Source organism: Alligator mississippiensis, chromosome 2 (genome assembly GCF_030867095.1).
Source record: "Alligator mississippiensis isolate rAllMis1 chromosome 2, rAllMis1, whole genome shotgun sequence".
Lineage (NCBI taxonomy): Eukaryota > Metazoa > Chordata > Crocodylia > Alligatoridae > Alligator > Alligator mississippiensis.
Genome location: NC_081825.1, coordinates 285,101,652 through 285,121,463, shown reverse-complemented (window position 1 = coordinate 285,121,463; position 19,812 = coordinate 285,101,652). Strand labels below are relative to the sequence as shown.

General features: G+C 40.9%; 1 protein-coding gene across 2 annotated transcripts in view; it reads right to left on the bottom strand.

Annotated features, from left to right (window-relative positions):
• The window catches only part of TECPR2 (tectonin beta-propeller repeat containing 2), a 72,238-nt gene that overhangs the window by 41,510 nt on the left and 10,916 nt on the right, over positions 1–19,812 (bottom strand). For both annotated transcript variants that reach the window (XM_059723244.1, XM_059723245.1), the window contains exons 2-10: positions 17,034–17,318; positions 16,760–16,888; positions 16,219–16,350; positions 15,145–15,302; positions 12,748–13,060; positions 11,025–11,157; positions 6,550–7,014; positions 4,610–5,610; positions 1,793–1,976 (exon numbers count right to left, since the gene is read on the bottom strand). In XM_059723244.1, coding sequence (XP_059579227.1) covers positions 1,793–1,976; positions 4,610–5,610; positions 6,550–7,014; positions 11,025–11,157; positions 12,748–13,060; positions 15,145–15,302; positions 16,219–16,350; positions 16,760–16,888; positions 17,034–17,252 — 2,734 coding nt within the window. In that variant the 5' untranslated portion in view covers positions 17,253–17,318. The remainder of the gene's footprint in view (positions 1–1,792; positions 1,977–4,609; positions 5,611–6,549; positions 7,015–11,024; positions 11,158–12,747; positions 13,061–15,144; positions 15,303–16,218; positions 16,351–16,759; positions 16,889–17,033; positions 17,319–19,812) is intronic.

Below are 19,812 nucleotides of genomic sequence, written 5' to 3'. Positions count from 1 at the left end.
CTTGTTATACCTCTACATTTTTAAATGGGAGATAATTTCCAACTCTACTAAGAGTTGCTAAACCGTATATGTTAGCAGGGTAGTTCTTTCTTAAAATACTTTAATACAACTTGATCTCTGTACCTGTATTTTTTTTTAATGCCGGGGTATATTAATTCCAAATCTAACTGGTATTACAGGTCGAATTTACAGCTGGTTTCAATACTAGCTTCTGAAATGCACTTGTTAATTCTACATGCATGTACAAAGTGATATGGAAACCAACAATGTGGCTATCATGACAGCTGTCAGCTAAAAAACTCACATGGCTTGTAGCATAGAATAAGTGTGCAACACGTTTATTTGCTTTTAACATTACTACTGCAAGCAAGCAAGCGTGGTTTGGCTTGGTCTTTTTAATTAGGAATTCCTCCCTATGAATAGGTACTTTTCTGTTCTGAAGAGAGTCTGTGTTGATATCACAATTATAAAAGATGAAGTCTTCTCATACATACAAAAAAAAAAGACTTAACAGGTCAGCTTGGAGGATCTGTCTGCATGAAGCTACTCAAGCAAATCCAAATCTTGGCATTTGGGAACAGCCCTTTATACTGCAGCACCATACCTAAGTGTTCAGGCATGGAGCCACTACACCCAACATGGCATTTTCACAATTTGCAAGAGAAAGCTGTTCCAAATAAATTAAGAAACCCCTAGGCATTGTGAACATACTACTGAACTACAGGAACAGATCAATGCTCAAACACTATTACTTGAAGTGCTCAGACTACTGCCAGTCTTGGCCACTATCAAGGGGCCTAAGCCAAGCTGCAGAAGTGTGGCTAAGCAGAAGGCCCCAAAGCCTGTATCAGAGTGACTACAAAGTGAACTTTTGCAGATGTGACGCGCTTGGTCAACAAAGTAAAGGAAGCTGTCAACATGTCTAACTATACAAGTAATGAGATACAATTAAACAGAGTACAAGGCCTGGAAGAAGGCATTATAAGAGAAGACCATACATTAAGTAATCAAATATACTAAAGCATACTTATAGTAATTGATGCAACCAAATGTATTATATACTGTTTTGCTATAAAAGATATATTGTTGTTAAGTTTCTAGATAAGTTGTTATAAAAAAAAAAAAGCGTAGCCTCGTTTACCAAGACCATAAATTTTGGGGAAAGGAATAAAAGGATAAGGGCAGTATTCCATAATGATGAAGGAAAGAAATGAGAATCCTTCCCTCCAGAAGTACAATTTTCACAGAACATAAATCCAAACTATTGACACCTTTCATGCCCGAAAGAAAACTAGTTCAGAACAGTTCCAAAAGTTTAGGTGAAACAAAGAAATTTAAATAAAACCAATCAGAGGTCATTTATTAGAATATTAGAACCAGCCATCTAAAAAATATAGGGTATAGGCTGGGGGGAAATTTGGAGAACTCAATAAATTCAAGAAGACCCTGATACCAATTTATGTGCCACCCTCCTCCTACCTCTCGAGTGTCCCCAGCTGGTGTGAGATCTATGTTGTACCGTCACAGGTAGCCAGATAAGACTTTAGGATAAATATTTGTTTTTGTATTCTGAAATGCAAGTAAATAAAAGTTTGGGTTGTGAACCTGTTTCTGCCTGTTTTATCAATAGCCAACCTGGAAGGTTACCTGTAATCTGGGTAACAAAATATGACAGGGAACCCAAACTACATGCGACTACATACCAGTATGAAAAACAGCACAATAACTTACACAAATACATATATTTTGATTTTAAAAGTGGGTCAACAAAGTAAAAAACAAGCTACCAGACCTGAAGGTGAGACTGCCACCTGCTGGACAGCATCTTCAAACTTTTGCCATCGTATACCTGCACTAGGCAGAGCACTGCAGAACAGGCTACCCTTGTAGTCCAGGCACCAAACGTATTTCTCTGAGACAACGAGGCTGAGTATTCCATAACCCGGGCCAGAGTAGCCCATCCAGCTCTCTGCAAACTAAAAAATGGAGAGTTAGAGCAACATCAAGTATCTTCATCTACACAGGAAAACTCACATGGACAACTGTAATAGCAGAAATATTTTACAAAAAAAAAAAAAATCAGAATACAAATGTTAAGTTACATCAGAAGAATAGCTGCCTTGTGTAATATAGGACAGCACTTGTCAAACATCTACTACATGATGATGTGTGTTACCAACTGTGTTTAGGGAAGAAAATACATTACGTATGTGTATTTGCAAATATGCGACTGTATTCTAATTCCTACTAGCTCAGGTAGTTCTCTCTGTTTAGAAAACTGTAACATTAGATGAAAACAATGATGGACTATATGTTTGCTAGTATGGAAGAGGTTAAACACTCAGCTCTGACACTTGGGACTCTACTGTACAAAAAGAGTTGAGACTTGCTTATAGATTATGCCAAGATTTCAGTCTGTTTTAGCTGAAGTTGATTTCCCTACAACAAACAGCAATGTAGCTTATTCCAGAAGTAATTAAGATGCTAAAGATGGCTTCTAGACTTTGCAAAGTTTGAGTTATTTCTCCTTCACAATCTAAAATAAGAGACTTCTTTCACTATCACATTTATCAAATATTCCACTTATGGAAAAAAAACACTACATTTTTATCATGCAGTGATAATCACTTCTTAAAGAGATACTAGAAGGTAACTTTTGAGCTGATAATCAGGAAGATTTAACTTGCTGTTGATACAATACCAAAAGTTTACTGAAAATTCAGTTTTTCTGCTTGTTTACTGTTTGATTTACCTTATAGCATTTTATCCTGATTCTGCTCTGAATGAAATCAGTATTAAAACTCTCACTGCCTTCAGCAGTTCAGGACCAAGATCTTTATAGTAAATGCAACTAATGGATTATAATGTAGAAAACACCAATTTGCTATTCTGTATGTTCTTCCTTCAACAAGGCAACAGGCAAGGGAGAACAACAAAGACAGTGATCTCTGCCTTGACAAGTTCACAATCTAAATAGCCAAATATTAAATAGGAATTATCTGCTAGCTGAATCCTGAGAGATTCTCAGCATCTTTAATTCCCAATGAAACCAACAGCATCTTGAAAGACAGTGAACATGCTCGAAAGATTCAAATGATGGGGCTACCTTAGAACAGGCTTTTTGTATTTTACTGCTTTAGTGATAGGTTCTTGACAGTGTTTTAAACTGATAACTGAAAACATAACACAATCTGAACAGATGTTCCTTCCCAGACTAGAAGCCTGAGTCTTTAACTAGATCAGGGGCGGGCAATTATTTTGGGCAGAGGGCCGCTTACTAAGTTTTGCCAAGCCATCGAGGGCTGCATGACAGGCAGCCAGGGGCAGATAAATATTAATTTTCTAAAATGTTTAGGGGCCCTGCGGGCCTGATAGAATGACCTGGGGGGATGCATCCGGCCCCTGGATCGCATTTTGCCCACCCCTGAACTAGATTGTTCTGAAGTTTGATTCATTGAGTTAACTGCATTGTGCACTGAAAGCACTCAGATTCTCTCATTTGTACTGGCTTATCGAGGCTGCATACAGATGTTCATTTCTACCAGTTGTAAATTTCTTCTGGTAGAAAAACAGCCTTGGAGCTGGACTGTATAGATGTTCCTCTAGCCCCATGATTTTAGAGCTTCACAGGCAAGATTCATGGGCCAACCTAGAGTAGTAATGCAGGGTGAGGCAGGGGTATTTTGCTGCAGTGACAAGTCTCCTGAGTCTTGCTGCTGCAGCAAAAGGAAGCCAGAGGGCTGGGAGCTGGGCTTATGGAGACTTTCCCCAAGCCTGGCTCTCAGGCCAGGCTTGGGGAAAACCTCCATAAGTGTAGCTTCCCAGGCCAGGCTCCACAGCCTGGCTCCCACACCCTCCAGCTTTTAAATCACTGCCCCCCACCACCCAGCTGAGCAATGGGGGCAACAAGGGTAAGCCAGTGGGGCTGGAAGTTGGGCTTGGGGTAGGCCTCCACAAACCTAGTTTCCAACCCCACCAGGTTTTAAAGCATTGCCCCTGCCACTCAGCAGAGCAGCAGAGAGAGGCAAGGAAGCAGGCACAGATGAGACACGCTTGCAAGCTCAACTCCTGGCCACAGTGGCATTTCTTCAGCTGAGTGGCAGAAGAGCAAGGGGAAGCAAACTGGGGCAGTGCTCCCTGCACTTAGCTCCAATGCCTGGGATCTGAGCAAGGGGAACAGCATGGCAGAGCCTCTAGTGGGAACTCAAGTGTCAGAAGTAGGCAGGGACCATCTGGAGCTGCTCCCCCCCCCCGGGGTCTACAGGATAAGGGGAGAAGCTGCCAGGTCTCTGGAAGGGAGCTTTTCTTATGGCCCCACAACTCCTAGTCCCCAGAAGGAGTTAAGCCAGGGGGAAGCGTGCAGACTTTTGCTCCTGGGAATACTGATTTAACCCTGGTTGTTTGTGGAGCAACTATATTTTTTCCAGGAGAAAAAGCTTGAATTTCTGCACATCTTGTTTTCTATCAGGACAATGATGATTTTCCTGTGAAAAAAGTGTGTCTGTGTGTGGCCTAAATCAACAATCAAGATATCCCTTTTGTAAGTATCTGCAGTAATTGCTTTTTCTGAAATACACATCTCATATATTATCTAAATGAAAACACATACCTGATCAGATTTTAACAGTACCATTTCATCCAAGCTTGTTTGGGTCATATCCTGGGATGTAAGATTAGCACCCATTTCTGTCACACTTGTTTCTGAAGACGAATAAGGTAACCCGTGCCCATAAATATCCTCTTCATCACTTGATGCTGATTTCTCAGTCTTGCTATCATGGATGGTGGTTACCCATTCAGCAGCTTCAGTACTAGTTTTACCTTTGACCACACCTCTCAAGGAAAATCTAGAAACAGCAGTGTCTTGTGGATATAGATCATTCTTAGAGAGATCAGACCAGGGAGCCGTAAGGTTCTCTGAGGCAGTGTTCATTAGAGTAAGTTGCCGCTGCTTCTCCCTGCTGTTTTTATCACTTCCTTTTTGTGTCAGTGATTTTTCAGCATCACATGTAGTATTAAACACTAAAGACATTTGGCCTGCGAGGTTTGTTTCTGCAAAAATATTTTCAGTATCCTCCAGATTTATTTCCCCTAAAGTTTCTTCTGCTTTACACAGTACTGTAAAATCTTGCTGCTCCTCTTGGGTTAACTGTTCAGAAACGCATTCAGTTTTCACATAAAACAGACTCTGATTGCACTCTCTATCAACACTCTCTGCCAAATCTTCCGAGAGTAGTAGGGGAGAACTGGATAGCAAAGTATCTGTAACAGTCGGTGTACCCATTCCAGAGGTGTCACTCTGGGGAAGTTTGAGCAAGTCAGTTTTATCTCCATTTCCTTCGTGCATTGTGGAAGTCACAGACACAGGAGACTGAAGCACACTGAACGTTTCCGAGCCATTATCCTCCTGTAAGACACTATGCGACTCTACGCTGAATACACTTTCCTGATCTGGAGAACCTGTGCTCAAATGATCTATACTACTGCTCATTAGGCTAGAAGTCATGGAAAATGAGTCTGCATTTAAAGAATGTGGACTGTCACCAGAAAACTGACGCTCATAACTTGGCGTACCTTCAAGAGAGCTGTGATTTTTCTTGGTCCCATTTTCTGATCTCACAAAATGAAAGAAAGAAAGAAAGAAAGAAAGAAAAAGAAAGGGAATGTTTCTTTATCAAACTTATTCATTTCAGTGCGGACAAAAAAATCGGAATTATTTTTGTTAAAAAAAACAAAGAGGTGTTAATATTAATAACACAAAAGAATAATAGAAACTAGACTCACTAGGCTGTCACTTCTCTAGGGGGCAATACATTCACTGATGTAAACAAGGACAAAGGACACTGATTCTTAACCTTAGTGCCGTGATTCACAAGCTATACCTTGAGGAATCTATAGTGTCAAAAACATTCTGACCCACTGTTGTCTTCCTGAGTTCTTTGCAATAAAAAATTGCTCGTTCATTTTTCCGCAGTCAAAATACAAGTAAAAACAAAAATATGGCATTTTTCAAGGGGTCCCTCGAGTTTAATGAGGAATGCTTCAAGTCTAAAAAAGCTGGGAACCACTGACATAAGAGGCTGGTAAGTGGCCAGTTATTTACACAATATTCTCTGACTTGGGATTTTAATATCGGCCTCTTGAAGGCTCAGATCAAGTATAGTATCAGTCCCTTGAAGGCTCAGATCAAGTTTAGTATCCAAGCAGTTAAGAATCCTGATACCCTTAATACATTAAGTGAGAATTAACAATATGGATATGGATTTGTTCTTAGGTACATAAAGAAATACTTTACAATACATTACAGCAGCCAAAAAAGTGTTTTTTACAGCTGCTAATAAAATAAAACAAGTTATATATAAAATATTTAAAATTAATAAAGATATTTAAACAATCTTCAACTTGAACAGAAGTGAAGCGGACTGAGTAATTAGCATTAATCCTTTTAATGGCTAGCACTGTTTTTCCACTTCATATGTTATAAATCATATAAAAACAAAGTTAATGATTAGTAACAGCAGCATTAGAAAAAGAATGTCACAGATTTACCTTGTTTCTTCTTTTTTTTCTTTTTTACTTTGATGGGCTTTACAATCAGTTCTTGGTCAAAATCTTCAGAGCTAATTATACTGAACCGTTGTGAAGAAGGCTGGCTCTCTCTATGAGCTTCACTTGATGTGTGGTCTGCACACATCATGAGACTAGAGCCACTGTCCACAGAATTTATTGAACTGCTCCTGCTTCTTGATTCACTGGCTACTGAACAGCCTCTTTTTCTTGTTTCACTGCTGAAGTCATTCACTTTCTCAATGCTCTTCTCCATTGTGATTTCCAAATAATTTTTTGCTATAGAATCAGAGTCATTTTTATCCCCAGTAATTTGGGAAGAAGAAACCATTATGTTTTTTTCTGTCTCCACTGAAGGGTCAGATGATACAGGTGTCAGTACTGACAATGGGGTCAGCAATTTGGGACTCAAATCTGGTAATGGACTCAGCAGTTTTGAACTTGAATCTGAACCAGAAAGGGAAAAAAAGGGAATACTGAAACGTGTAAAGTTATTAATAAAGAGCTCTTGGAAAGCATTCAAAGAAAGGTGGGAATTTGTTCCTCACATTGCTGAAACCTACAACATTACAGCATAATACATCTGCAAAATGTAATGTAACTAGATTTGTATTGAAACACTGCTATTTGTACAGTAGTGCAATTCATGCTCTGATGCCTGCATGAACTCACATTAGTGCAACTCTAAGTTTGTGCCTACGTATCAAAAGTAATATAGCCCGTGAGTTGAAGGCCCAACGACATGAAATGCTCAGTGTGTTTTGAGGAATCAGGCCCCTCATTTTTAATTTATCATTTAAACCACTCTGGCAAATTCAAAGAACTGCACTGAAGACGTTAGGAGTCACAAAGCACCTGCAAGTAAAACACTGCTTATACGACAAAATTATTATTCCATGGACATCATGGATTTAAAAACAGTCTCTAGAATTCGTAGAGGTTTTGTTATAGATTTACTAAAATTGTGCTGTTGTCGGGCAGAGAAGTGTAAACATAAAGTATTGAAACAGCTTAAATAATGCTTAAATGACAGCTTAATGGATCTCTAGCACAGGCTGCCTCCCCTTCCTCCTCTCTACCCGCTCTGTAGCCAGATGCCTGTGTTTACCATGATCCCCAACCCCTCTGCAGCAAAGGTAGCTGCAGACAGGGAGGAGCAGCAGGCTTTGCAGCACAGTGCAGCTGTGTGTCAATGACCCACCCCCACATAACACAGGACATTTGTGGTCTGTGTCCTGCCCACAGGCCAAAGGTTGCCACACCCTGCCCTACAGATGACTGTTTCCTAGGCTATGCTATTCTGATAACAACATTGCATTCAAATCTCTATTTGTTATTGCTGGTTAGAACAGGTCTGAGCATCAAATGTATCAATTGTCTTTCTTCTGTTCCATTTTACTTTTATCCATGATTTTGTTCCACTTCTCTTTACTACTCATATCAGCAACCAAGGGCCATCCTATTCAAGCTCATATCAACAGAAGACATTGGGTTGAAGATTCTTTTCATCCTTTTCATCTTTTCATCTTTCTTCGTAAGCCGTCGAGTGGGTAAGGTAACTAGTAGGGTAAAAGCGCTAGACCTTAGGAAAACTGATTTCAATGAACTCAGGCGAGTTTTGAAGAGACGGAAACCCAGGAAGGGTGGCTGTGCCTTAAGGAAATGATACTTCGGGCACAGAGGGAGACGATCCCGATGCGAGGAAAAAGAGGGAAAGGGGCCAGGAGGCTTCCTTGGCTGACCAGAGAAATCCAGGGCAGCCTATGGGCCAAAAGGGGGGCACATAAAAAGTGGAAACAGGGAGAGATTACCAAAGAGGAGTATACCTCCTCTGTTCGCGCTTGTAGGGAGGCAGTTAGATGGGCCAAAGCTACCATGGAGCTGAGGATGGCATCCCAAGTAAAGGATAACAAGAAATTGTTTTTTAGATATGTAGGGAGTAAAAGGAAGGCCCAGGGAGGAATAGGACCCCTACTAAACGGGCAGAAGCAATTGGTGACAGACCGGGGGGACAAGGCTGAACTCCTCAACGAGTTCTTTGCCTCAGTGTTCCTAAGTGAGGGGCAAGACAAGTCTCCCACTGGGGTTGTAGAGAAGCAGCAGCAAGGCGCCAGACTACCATGCATAGACCCTGAGATGGTGCAGAGTCACTTGGAGGAACTGGATGCCTTTAAGTCGGCAGGCGCGGATGAGCTCCATCCGAGGGTACTGAAGGCACTGGCCGACATCATTGCACAGCCACTGGCAGGAATATTTGAACGCTCGTGGCGCACGGGCCAAGTCCCGGAGGACTGGAAAAGGGCCAATGTGGTCTCCATTTTCAAGAAGGGGAGGAAGGAGGACCCAGGCAACTATAGGCCAGTCAGTCTCACCTCCATCCTTGGCAAAGTCTTTGAAAAAATTATCAAGGCTCACATTTGTGAGAGCCCAGCAGGACAAATTATGCTGAGGGGAAACCAGCACGGGTTCGTAGCAGGCAGATCATGCCTGACTAATCTAGTCTCTTTTTATGACCAGGTTACAAAACACCTGGACGCAGGAGTAGGGGTGGATGTCGTATACTTAGACTTCAGGAAGGCCTTCGATACGGTATCCCAACCCATACTGGTGAACAAGTTAAGAGGCTGTGACTTGGATGACTACACGGTCCGGTGGGTGGTGAATTGGCTAGAGGGTCGCACCCAGAGAGTCGTGGTGGATGGGTCGGTTTCGACCTGTAAGGGTGTGGGCAGTGGGGTCCCACAGGGCTTGGTCCTTGGACCAATACTCTTCAATGTCTTCATCAGCGACTTGGACAAGGGAGTGAAGTGTACTCTGTCCAAGTTTGTGGATGACACAAAACTGTGGGGAGAAGTGGACACACCGGAGGGCAGGGAACAGCTACAAGCAGACCTGGACAGGTTGGACAAATGGGAAGAAAACAACAGAATGCAATTCAACAAGGAGAAGTGCAAAGTGCTGCACCTACGGATGAAAAATGTCCAGCAAACCTACTGCCTAGGAAATGACCTGCTTGGTGGCACAGAAGTGGAAAGGGATCTTGGAGTCCTAGTGGACTCCAAGATGAACATGAGTCGGCAGTGTGACAAAGCCAGCAGAAAAGCTAATGGCACTTTTTCGTGCATCAGCAGATGCATGATGAACAGATCCAAGGAGGTGATACTTCCCCTCTATCGGGCGCTGGTCAGACCGCAGTTGGAATACTGCATGCAATTCTGGGCACCGTACTTCAAGAGGGATGTGGATAACCTGGAGAGGGTCCAGAGAAGGGCCACTCATATGGTTAAGGGCTTGCAGACCAAGCCCTATGAGGAGAGACTAGAGAACCTGGACCTTTTTAGCCTCCGCAAGAGAAGGTTGAGAGGCGACCTTGTTTGTGGCTGCTTATAAGTTCATCACGGGGGCACAGAAGGGAATTGGTGAGGTTTTATTCACCAAGGCGCCCCCGGGGGTTACAAGAAATAATGGCCACAAGCTAGCAGAGAGCAGATTTAGACTGGACATTAGGAAGAACTTCTTCACAGTTAGAGTGGCCAAGGTCTGGAATGGGCTCCCAAGGGAGGTGGTGCTCTTCCCTACCCTGGGGGTCTAGCTGGGGTCATCTAAACCCTGCACTCTTTCCTGCCTATGCAGGGGGTCGGACTCGATGATCTATTGAGGTCCCTTCCAACCCTAACATCTATGAATCTATATGATCCCTTCCCATACTAATGCCAACTTGTGCTGGTCCAAAGCACATAAACCTCATTATCTAACACATTACAAGAAGAAATTAGCCAAGGCTGCCATTAGCAAAACAGTGCCAAACCTTTCTACTGAAGATTAGTAAAATACCAAACAGATATTGAACTCAGTTTTGAAATCAAAGCAAGTAACAACAACATAATATATGTGAATCCCCTTAGATTATTTTTAGGCCATTAAAATATCTAATGGGCATGAACCAACAATTCCACTTCTTCTGAAAACCGGATATCCACTGCACGAACTGGGCAGATTCTGTGCTCAGACCATTTTGGGCCACTGGCAACACAAGTCATAAACAGTGCTTGGAACATTTCAGAAGAGAGGTAACTAAAATGCAATGTGCTGCAGCATCCTGATATGGAATACCTGATATGGAATAGAGTTGCTTGGTGGCTAAGCTAGAACAGATCCCAGGTCTGAATCAATGCTGATCCACTCTCAGTGGAGAGCTATGGCTGAAACTTAAAATCCAGACTATTTCACCTGCAACAAGCAGAGACTTGGCTTGGTAGATCATTTAGGATTTAAACAAAAACAACTGAAAACACTCTCCTCCTTTAATAAATTCTATAGATGGCATAATTGTAAAATTACAATTGTACAATTATGTGTTTCCCCTTTTCACAGGATTATAATTAAAGAAACAGTACAAGAACATTGCTATGCATTACTTTCTGTAAGATACAATAAATTTTAATAACAGTACAAACCTATTGATGCTAGTCCTTCAGGTCTACTTGATATTCTTATTATGTCTCTATCTCCCTTAAGAAGAAAAATCTCATTGCTGGTACAGGACACGGACACAATATCACCATAGCCTTCCAAACCACCAATCAAAGCCTATAAAGGAAATATAAAGAGTGTTAATTAAAAGGTTTTAAACTATTAAGCTGTAAATATCAGATAGTCTTTAGGATGCTTACTTTTGATTAAAAAGTGTAATTCAATTTAAGTATAGCTATACAATCAGAAAAAAAATGTAAACGAACTCCGGACCAAAAGGAATGATCTGCTAGTGGATATAGAAAAGCAGAAGACAGAAGAAAAGAAGAGATGGAAGATGAACTCAGCCACGAGGTTTAATCATTGAAAGCCACGCTAAATAAACTGTTACAGGGGATTTACACTGTATAACAGATTAGAGCGTGTGTGAGAAAAATGATATTGTCATGATTTCCAGAAACAAGTGGAGAATGTACACATGTAATAGCCTAAATAAAAGACTATTTTTAGCAGCACTGAGCACCAACAAACTTAAGTTCTCAGAACTTTAATGATGATCCTAAACACAAAAGAAAAATAAGGTATTCCACCAAAAGAGATCTAATCATAACTTTGCACTATTGTGCATATTATGTGAACTCAGTCTGATGAGGCATCATTCATTTTTTCTGCTCAGAGCAGCCAGAATTGATCCCTTAAATCTAAAAAGGCAATCTAGTGAAGGAGAAGAGTTCTAACACACATTTAAAAATCTCTAACAAAACCATAAAGAATGTGACCCGACACTAATGACACTGTACTGTCCCCTTTTGGCCATCTTTTCAACTGGAGAGATTGCTGATAGACATTTTCACAGAGTAAGGAGAAACTGGGTTTTGGGTTGTTTAGTTTTTCTTTATTGTAAGATGTGATCAGAAGAATGGAAAGAGAGAAGAAATAGTTCCAGTTATATTTTATATAATGACAACTTTCTTTAGCTTTGTGTGTACAGCTATAGAGTCTGCTCAGATACAAGTATAAATTCTAAACCTGTGTATATTTGTTATGGATGTAGAATGCACTTTAGGCAGCTAGTTTCCATACAATAGTTGCTGTTAGGCAGTTAGTTTCCATATAATAGTATACTAGATGTCTAAAGTTTACAGTCTAACACAGACATTAGCAAATGTCTAAATTTGCAGGCCAGGTGCTTGTGACCTGGCCACCACTATGGGTTGTTGATCCCCTATTCTCCTGCTACTCCAATCCTTCCCCATGTCCTGCATCACCCTCCACCACTCCCCACCCTTTACCTGGCACTCCCAAAAACCAAAGAGACTGTCACTAGGGACATCAAATTCAACAGTGAGGGCATGGAGCAAGAGGCTCTAAGTCCCTTTTTTTAAATCGTACCCCATCCCTCTCCACCTCAACCAAATGAGACCTTCACAGGCAAGGTCCAAGCTCTTTGCTGGTTGGATTCAGCTTGTGGGACACAAGTTGCTGACCCCTGGCCTAATATAATTATCATCACTCATCTATCTTGTCTATGACAACCCTAATGCGACAAGAAATCTAAGGAAAAGAAAAGCAAATGCTAGGTTTTAAATTGTTTCTTAATAATCTTTTAGGTCAAGACACATTAAAAGACCTACATGCCCAAGGATTAACATTGATATGACTGAAAACTGGTAAGCAATCAAACATGTATCCATTAGTTGTACTCACCTGGTTCACGGTGTCTAGTAAATAGATACTATATTCATTCCAACTCAGCACCCAACCTTCCTGGAAAAAGCATGAAACAAGCCCAAGGTGTTTCTCCGGGAAACTGTAACTTGCTCTGTCAGGTGACTCCAGCCGAGGATACAGTTCAAAAGGTTTTATTCCTCCAGCAAATAACTCTTTTAAAATAAATGTGGCCTGCACAGTTCCATGCACATCAGACTTCCAGAGGCGGAGGCCAGGTCTAGCAGCAAACATTGTCAGGTCACTTTGCTTACACAGTCCAGGGATAAAACATGCTCCAAACTTACCAGTGCTAGAAGATAAACAAACAGCTTTTCAAAATACACACATAAGTAAAAACCTGAAAAAAGGAAAAAAAGATATTTAACTAGAGTTTAAACACACAGACCAGAACACCACTCTCCTTTGCTTTCACCAAAATTCTCCGACTTTGTTGTCTCTAACACAAGAGTTTGGTTAGACCAGGGCTGTCCAACTTGCCACCCCCAGGCCACATGAGGCCCCATGTTCTGGGTCAGGGTCTGTGTGGTGTGGAAGGAGGTAAGGGTGGGAATGGGGGTCCATGTGGCATGAGGCAGGGAGCCATGCAGAACTGCATGCAGCCTAGGAGTGCAAGGCCAGCATGGCATGTGGCTGGGGGGACCTGAGGCCTCAGCCATTCTGAAACTGGACAGCTCTTAATTCGACTAAAATAAGGCAGTGGTGGTGGGTGAGGAAGGGGGTCAAACCCATCCAGCCCCACAGGCCAGATGAGTGACACGGCTTGTTCACGGGCCAGACTGGACCTACAGATCAGCCCTGCATGCCGGATTCGGTGCATGTCCTGGAGCAGCCACAACAGGTGTCACATGCAGTGCAGTCCTGCTTCAGCCACTCCAGGGTTGTGCTGTGCACAGCTGCCACTCGCCCACTCTGCCCTTGGAGCACAGAACAGCACGTAGCTGCTCTAGGGCTACGCTACACATGGTGGCCCCTCCACTGCTCCAGGATGCATGGTGGAGAGGGTGCTATGTGCAGCACAGTCCTGGAGCAGGTGCCACTATCTGGTGCACCCCACATGCTGCCTGTGGGCCAACTCAAAGACCCATGGGCAGCACGAAATGCTGGATGATAGGGCTCTGCTGGCTGGATCTGGCCTGCGGGCTTTATCTTTGATATCCATGGACTAAATCAAGGATGAAGGCTCAGAAATACTGTACGCAATTCCTTCAACATTAGGGAAAGTGTGAAGTAGGAAGAAAAAACAAATCCTCCCATTTTCTCTCTCAGCAGCAAGGACGCCCTTCTCATCCATGCAGTAAAAGAGATTATAGTGATCTTTCCTACAGCAAAATAACCTGTACTCTGCTTCCCCTTGAGCTAGGTCACACTGACCTTTCAACTGACCTGCAAATCACTACAAGTGATGCTGGCTGACTCCTGGCATCTGCCCATTAGGAACAAGGGAGTGGCTTCAAACTCTGAACTGTACTGAAACAGTACTGCAACCACTAGGATAATCCCCCTTTACAGAACTAATATGATTATAAAAGTTGTTTTAGTGTTCCTATTTGTTTGCCTAATGCACATATACACTAAACATCCCTTCAACATTCAAGGAATGTCCTCCACACTGCATAAACATATCTAATCATTGACAGCATTAAGCAGTTCTAAGGCTGCTTACTTTTCTCCTTCCACATTCAATAAATCTTACAAAAGACATACCAGGGAACTAAAAGCATGAACCATAAACTGGAGTCTTTCCTAATTATAAAACCAAAGTTGAAAACTTAAGCAAGCTTCCACACAGAGATCAAATCATAATTTTGCTCTATTGCACATGTTAACATACCAGCATGAACAAGGCCATACAATCTCATTCATTTTTCTCTCTCAAGAAGGTACAGATCTACCTCTGTGCCCTTTTATTATTAAAAGTTGTCCCTAGAAAGTGAGTTTACCCTTTGGCTATTTTAGACAGAAATCTTAAATGTCATGCACAGAACTGAATCCTCTTTGAACATTATATATTTGTTCTGAGCCACAGCAACTTCCAAGTTGTGAAAGGAAGTAAAAACAAACGCACATTTCAGTTTAAATATCGCTATACAGTTAGGTGTCCAAAGCCTGGTAGCTCACACATTTGCAATCAATACCATCCAACACAGCAGTAATCTTATTTTATAAAGAATAATGGAATGAATAAAAATACTTAAGACTGTTCTTATGACCTTTTATGGGTAGATATTAGTGTAAGTGCCTGCAGTGACTGACTAGCGCTAAACAGAAAATTATGCTGTTAATTTTCTTGCTCAGACCATTCTGTCTCTTCAATCTATTCTGAAGAGCTACATATTAACAGATGTGCTTGCATTAAGATTTTATGAGAGTTACTTTTTTCTGGACTGTGTTCCAACTTGCTTGACAGATTTTTCTTCAGTGTAAAAAAGCAAAGTTCTCTGTAGGGTAGATACCAACAGCACTTTCTGACTGTAATCCAACTGCACAATTGAAGATAGCTCTTCCAATACCAGACTGGAGTTGCAAACACCCTTTTAAAAGAGAATAAAGACAAAAGTGAACCCCTTTCTGAATTAAAATATCTGGTAGTTACTAAGTGCACTGGTTCTTTCAAGTTTTAATATGGGGATAAAGGAAGTCTGAGCTATTTGAATAATTTTCTTCTGAAATCCACACAAGATTTCCAATTAACTGACTTATCCGTGGTCTGTGTGGATTATGCATATAGATAGCATCACAATATATATTTCATCCCATGTTGCAATTCTAGCTACCATAATTGGTTTGAGTTCTAAGGGAACTCTGAAACACAAGCTTCTGCACACATACTCCACTGGACAGGACCACAGAAGCATGAGATACTGTTTCAATTAGTGGCATTAAAATCCTCCAGAGAAGAGTCAAGGTTACATCAAGAATAACAAAAATCACAAACTTTTTTCTCCTGGATAGCTGTAAGTTAAACACCTGCTATCTCAATTTAACTGGCCAAGGCCAGCCTACTTAACCTGCATGTTCTTTACAATCCCTTAAAAAGATTAGATTTGGCAGCAGCATTCTGCAGTAAAGGATCCCAAACTAATTTTAATTCTACACCCTAAGCTACTGAGCTTTGCATAGCTGCCAGAAAAGGATGAACTTGATCACTATAGCAATAGCAGGCTTTCCAGCAAAATAAAAAGGGGCACTGGTTAGAGTCTAAAGGAAATTCTAGCAAGTCCTTTCAGACAAAGATGGTGGGCATGATTGTAGGTGCAGGGCAGGAAAAAAGTTGATGTAAAAGGAGAATAATAGAAGCAGGCGACCACTCGGTTGTAACGAAGAATCCCTATATAACACCATAGGATACAAGGAAGTAAATATTAGCAGCTCATTACACCTTCATGTGTATTGACTTTCTTTCAGAAAATCAAAAACAGAAACTATCACACCAAAATTTAGATTTACCTGATCTAGATCCAGTGAAGAATAGACAATTTTTCCTCTGTCATCTCCAGAGAATAATTTCATTCCATTAGGACTCCAAGCCAAGGCTGTGATACTACTTTTGTGGATACCAGCCACATCAAATCTCCGAAGCTATAAATTGATGCAATGGAACACAAGAAAGAATAGGGAAAGGGAAGGAGACAGATATACACAGAGACACTGGGCTTATTCAGTGATTCAGTTTAAACTTCCATCCTTATATGACAAAGCTAAGGTCACTTTTCATGCTGAATCAACAATGCTATTTGGTTTTTGTCATACACCAAAGTAATATATGAAAGCATTTTTGATCAAGCATATCCTGTTTGTTCAACTACATTCTTTAGTAAAAAGAAATTCTTTCATAAATTTAAATACATGCATATTAACATACTTGCAAGATATTTCATTACGCACACATTTCATAGCCCTCACTAAAAACTGCAAAAATCACTCTGTAACCATGTTTTAGGACCACAACATTTAACAACACAGAAATTTACCCAAATTTAACATTTACCTGTTTGTTTCTTCCAGGCAATGAAGAAACAAGCTGGAAAATGGCTACTCGGCCTGAGGCTGTACCAATAGCAACAAGATCATCAAAACAGCTCAATAACTTTACAACAGTAATAGATTCAGACTTCCCCTGTTGAGAAGGGAGGCAGAAAAGTTGGCAAATTAGTGAAAAACTTTTCCTGAGGAAAGATCTGAACATTCTATTTTCAAAGAGCAGCTGAAAAAGCTGTGATAAATCTTCTATAATAAAACAAGGCACAAAAGGTAGTATTTACCTCAAAATTATATTTTTTCATCTGGTTTAAGCGTCTGCAGTAGAGATAAAGCATCCCAATGCTACTGCCTACAGCAATGTAGTCCCCATTGGTATCAAGTGCTGTGAGGTACACCACAATGGAGCGAAATCCTTTTTGGACTTTTGTAGGAATGGCATTGAGGAGATAATACACGGGGCAAAACTCCTTAAATGTAACTGGTGAAGCCACAGAAGCCATGGCAAAAGTTGGTATCAGCAGCCTATGACCTGGAATATACACATCTGGTTCACAGTTGAAAGTAATCTGAAAAACATGAAGCAACTTATTAACATTTCCTCTTTTCAAAAGAGTTACCAAAAGTTAGTCAAAAGGTAGGTACTGTATAAGGAAAGTAACGTTTGTAGTATACGAGCAACAGCCAAGTAAAAGAGAAATTCTCACATTGGCACCAGTTGTTCAACAGACCAAAACATTTCACTTCAAACTCAGCCAGTCATATCAGTATCAAACTAGGTACCTTGAATCTATTTATTTATTCAATGTATATGCCACCCATCCCAGCAAAGGCAGCTCACAATAAGAAAACAGAATAACTTAAAAACAGGATAGTGACAGGAGGACCAAAACAACTTAAAAGGGAACTAGAACATCAAAATAAAACAACAGCTCACCCTAGTTATGTCTGGTAAATGCTAACTAAATAGAAAGTTACTACAACATTTCCAAAAGATGTCCATACTCAGGCTCTGGTGAGCTTCAAGCAAGAGGGACCTCTGGAGGCGAGGGCCAACAGCCAAGAACAATCTCCCACCAGTTTTTGCCAAGCAGACTTGGCATACTGATGGTACTTGCAGGAGGTTGCTCCTGGCTGACCTTAGGGACTGCGATGGAGCATAAGGGAGAAGGCTGTCCCTTAGGTGTGCAGGGCCCAGACTGTATCCAGGCTCAAACACAACATTTCATTCTCAACAGACAGAAAAGCATAAACTGGCTGTATAGAATACATTCCTATTTGGGAATTGGAAAAAAAAATGGATCAATTTCAACAAACATGATTCTCATTGTATGGCACAAAAAAAAAATCATAATTGGAAAACCCCCTATCTGTTAACATTGGGTTCAATAAAGACAGTGCTGAGAGCTCTGAGTTTCCAGTTACAACATAACAGGACACTCAGCAACTTGTAAAATGGACCTTTTTACTCTACCATGGTACCATTTATGCCCAAATTATTAAATCTTCCTCAAAATTGAAATAAGGTAGGAAAGATCACAGTTTAAATGTGTATCTAATAGTTTGCAATTAAAGATTAATATTTGTTTTTTACAATAATTATGTGGACAGAGTGGGGCAACACAGAAGAGAAGAAACTCAGTTTGACAGGCACATGTAGATATACCTTTGGGGAAAAATGGGAAAGTCCTAAATAAGGCATACATAAGAAGAGTGAGGCAGGTAGCTGTGGTAGTCTGACATTAGGCAGAAGGCAGGGCAGGGTGACACCAGGGTGAGACTAACTCATTCAGAGAGGTGAGCTTTTGGAGACTACAGCCTACTAGTATCTAATGATACAGTAGACTGTGGCCTACGAAAGCTTATGCCTCTGAATGAGTTAGTTTATAAAGTGTCACCCTGTCCTGTCTTCTGCTAAAAATTTCCTGTTACAGTTAACTGGTTAATGTCATACTGAGGCAAGAGGCATTCGGTGTACAAGAAGCTTATGAGAGATGGTGGTATCTTCTCAGCAATATAGTAAAGAAAAGCCAGTCTGCTTTTCTTGAGGATAAAAATGTAATAGGATCTCATTGTAATAACGGTTCCAGAACACAGAGGGAAAGGCATTCCCCCTCAACAAGGGGCATACAAATATATGAAACAATGCAATTACAGACTGAGGACTCTTTCATTATGGGATCACAACCTTGACATGACTCTGTTGAGGCAGCAGCTATTCTCCACCTACAGGATGTTAAAAGACAGGAACTGAGCAGCTTGCCGTTTTTTAACTTCATTAGATCAGGGACTAGTTTGATTAATAAAACAGACTTCATGCCATTAAAAATAACTGCAGTTTTCAGAACCAGGGACTTGAATTTCTAGAAAGTTAAAAGCAAACCCAAAATTACAACTGTAAAACTCAAAGTGCAGTAAGTAGTTCAAATTAGAGAGCTAAAAACAACAATAGAAACTGGATTTTAAAAAGTTAGGAATACTTCTAAAACAAGGGTAGGCAAAATGTCCCCCGCGGGCCAGATGCGGCCTATCTATCTGGCCCGTGGCACCACTAAAAATTTTAGAAAATTAATGTTTGTCTGCCCCAGGCTGCCTGTCACGTGGCCCTCGATGGCTTGCCAAAACTCAGTAAGCGGCTCTCCACCCAAAATAATTGCCCGCCCCGTTCTAAAACTTCAACTATTCTATGAAGCAATTTTGTTATCATGACTGTATGCTATGTACTTGATTGTTTATATATACTCTTTGAAGAAAGGAAATATTGTTTGTTTGGAAACACCATGAACAGTTTACAGTTTATGTATCCTTCCCAGTTTTAATATCTCCATTGCTGTGAATAGCTCAGGTCTCTGTTTTCAAACTGTTGCATCATTTAGCTTCCAACATTTGAGTGCATCAGCTTTTGTCCCTGCAACACTTGCTATTAACAGACAGCCCCTGGGGGATTCAAGAGAATGACTTACAAGATCCCCTTGGCAACTGAGTATGACAGTGCCCTAAATTAGATGGAACAGCATTAGCCAGAGTTGGAAGACTGGACCCAAAATTTGACCTACACACTGC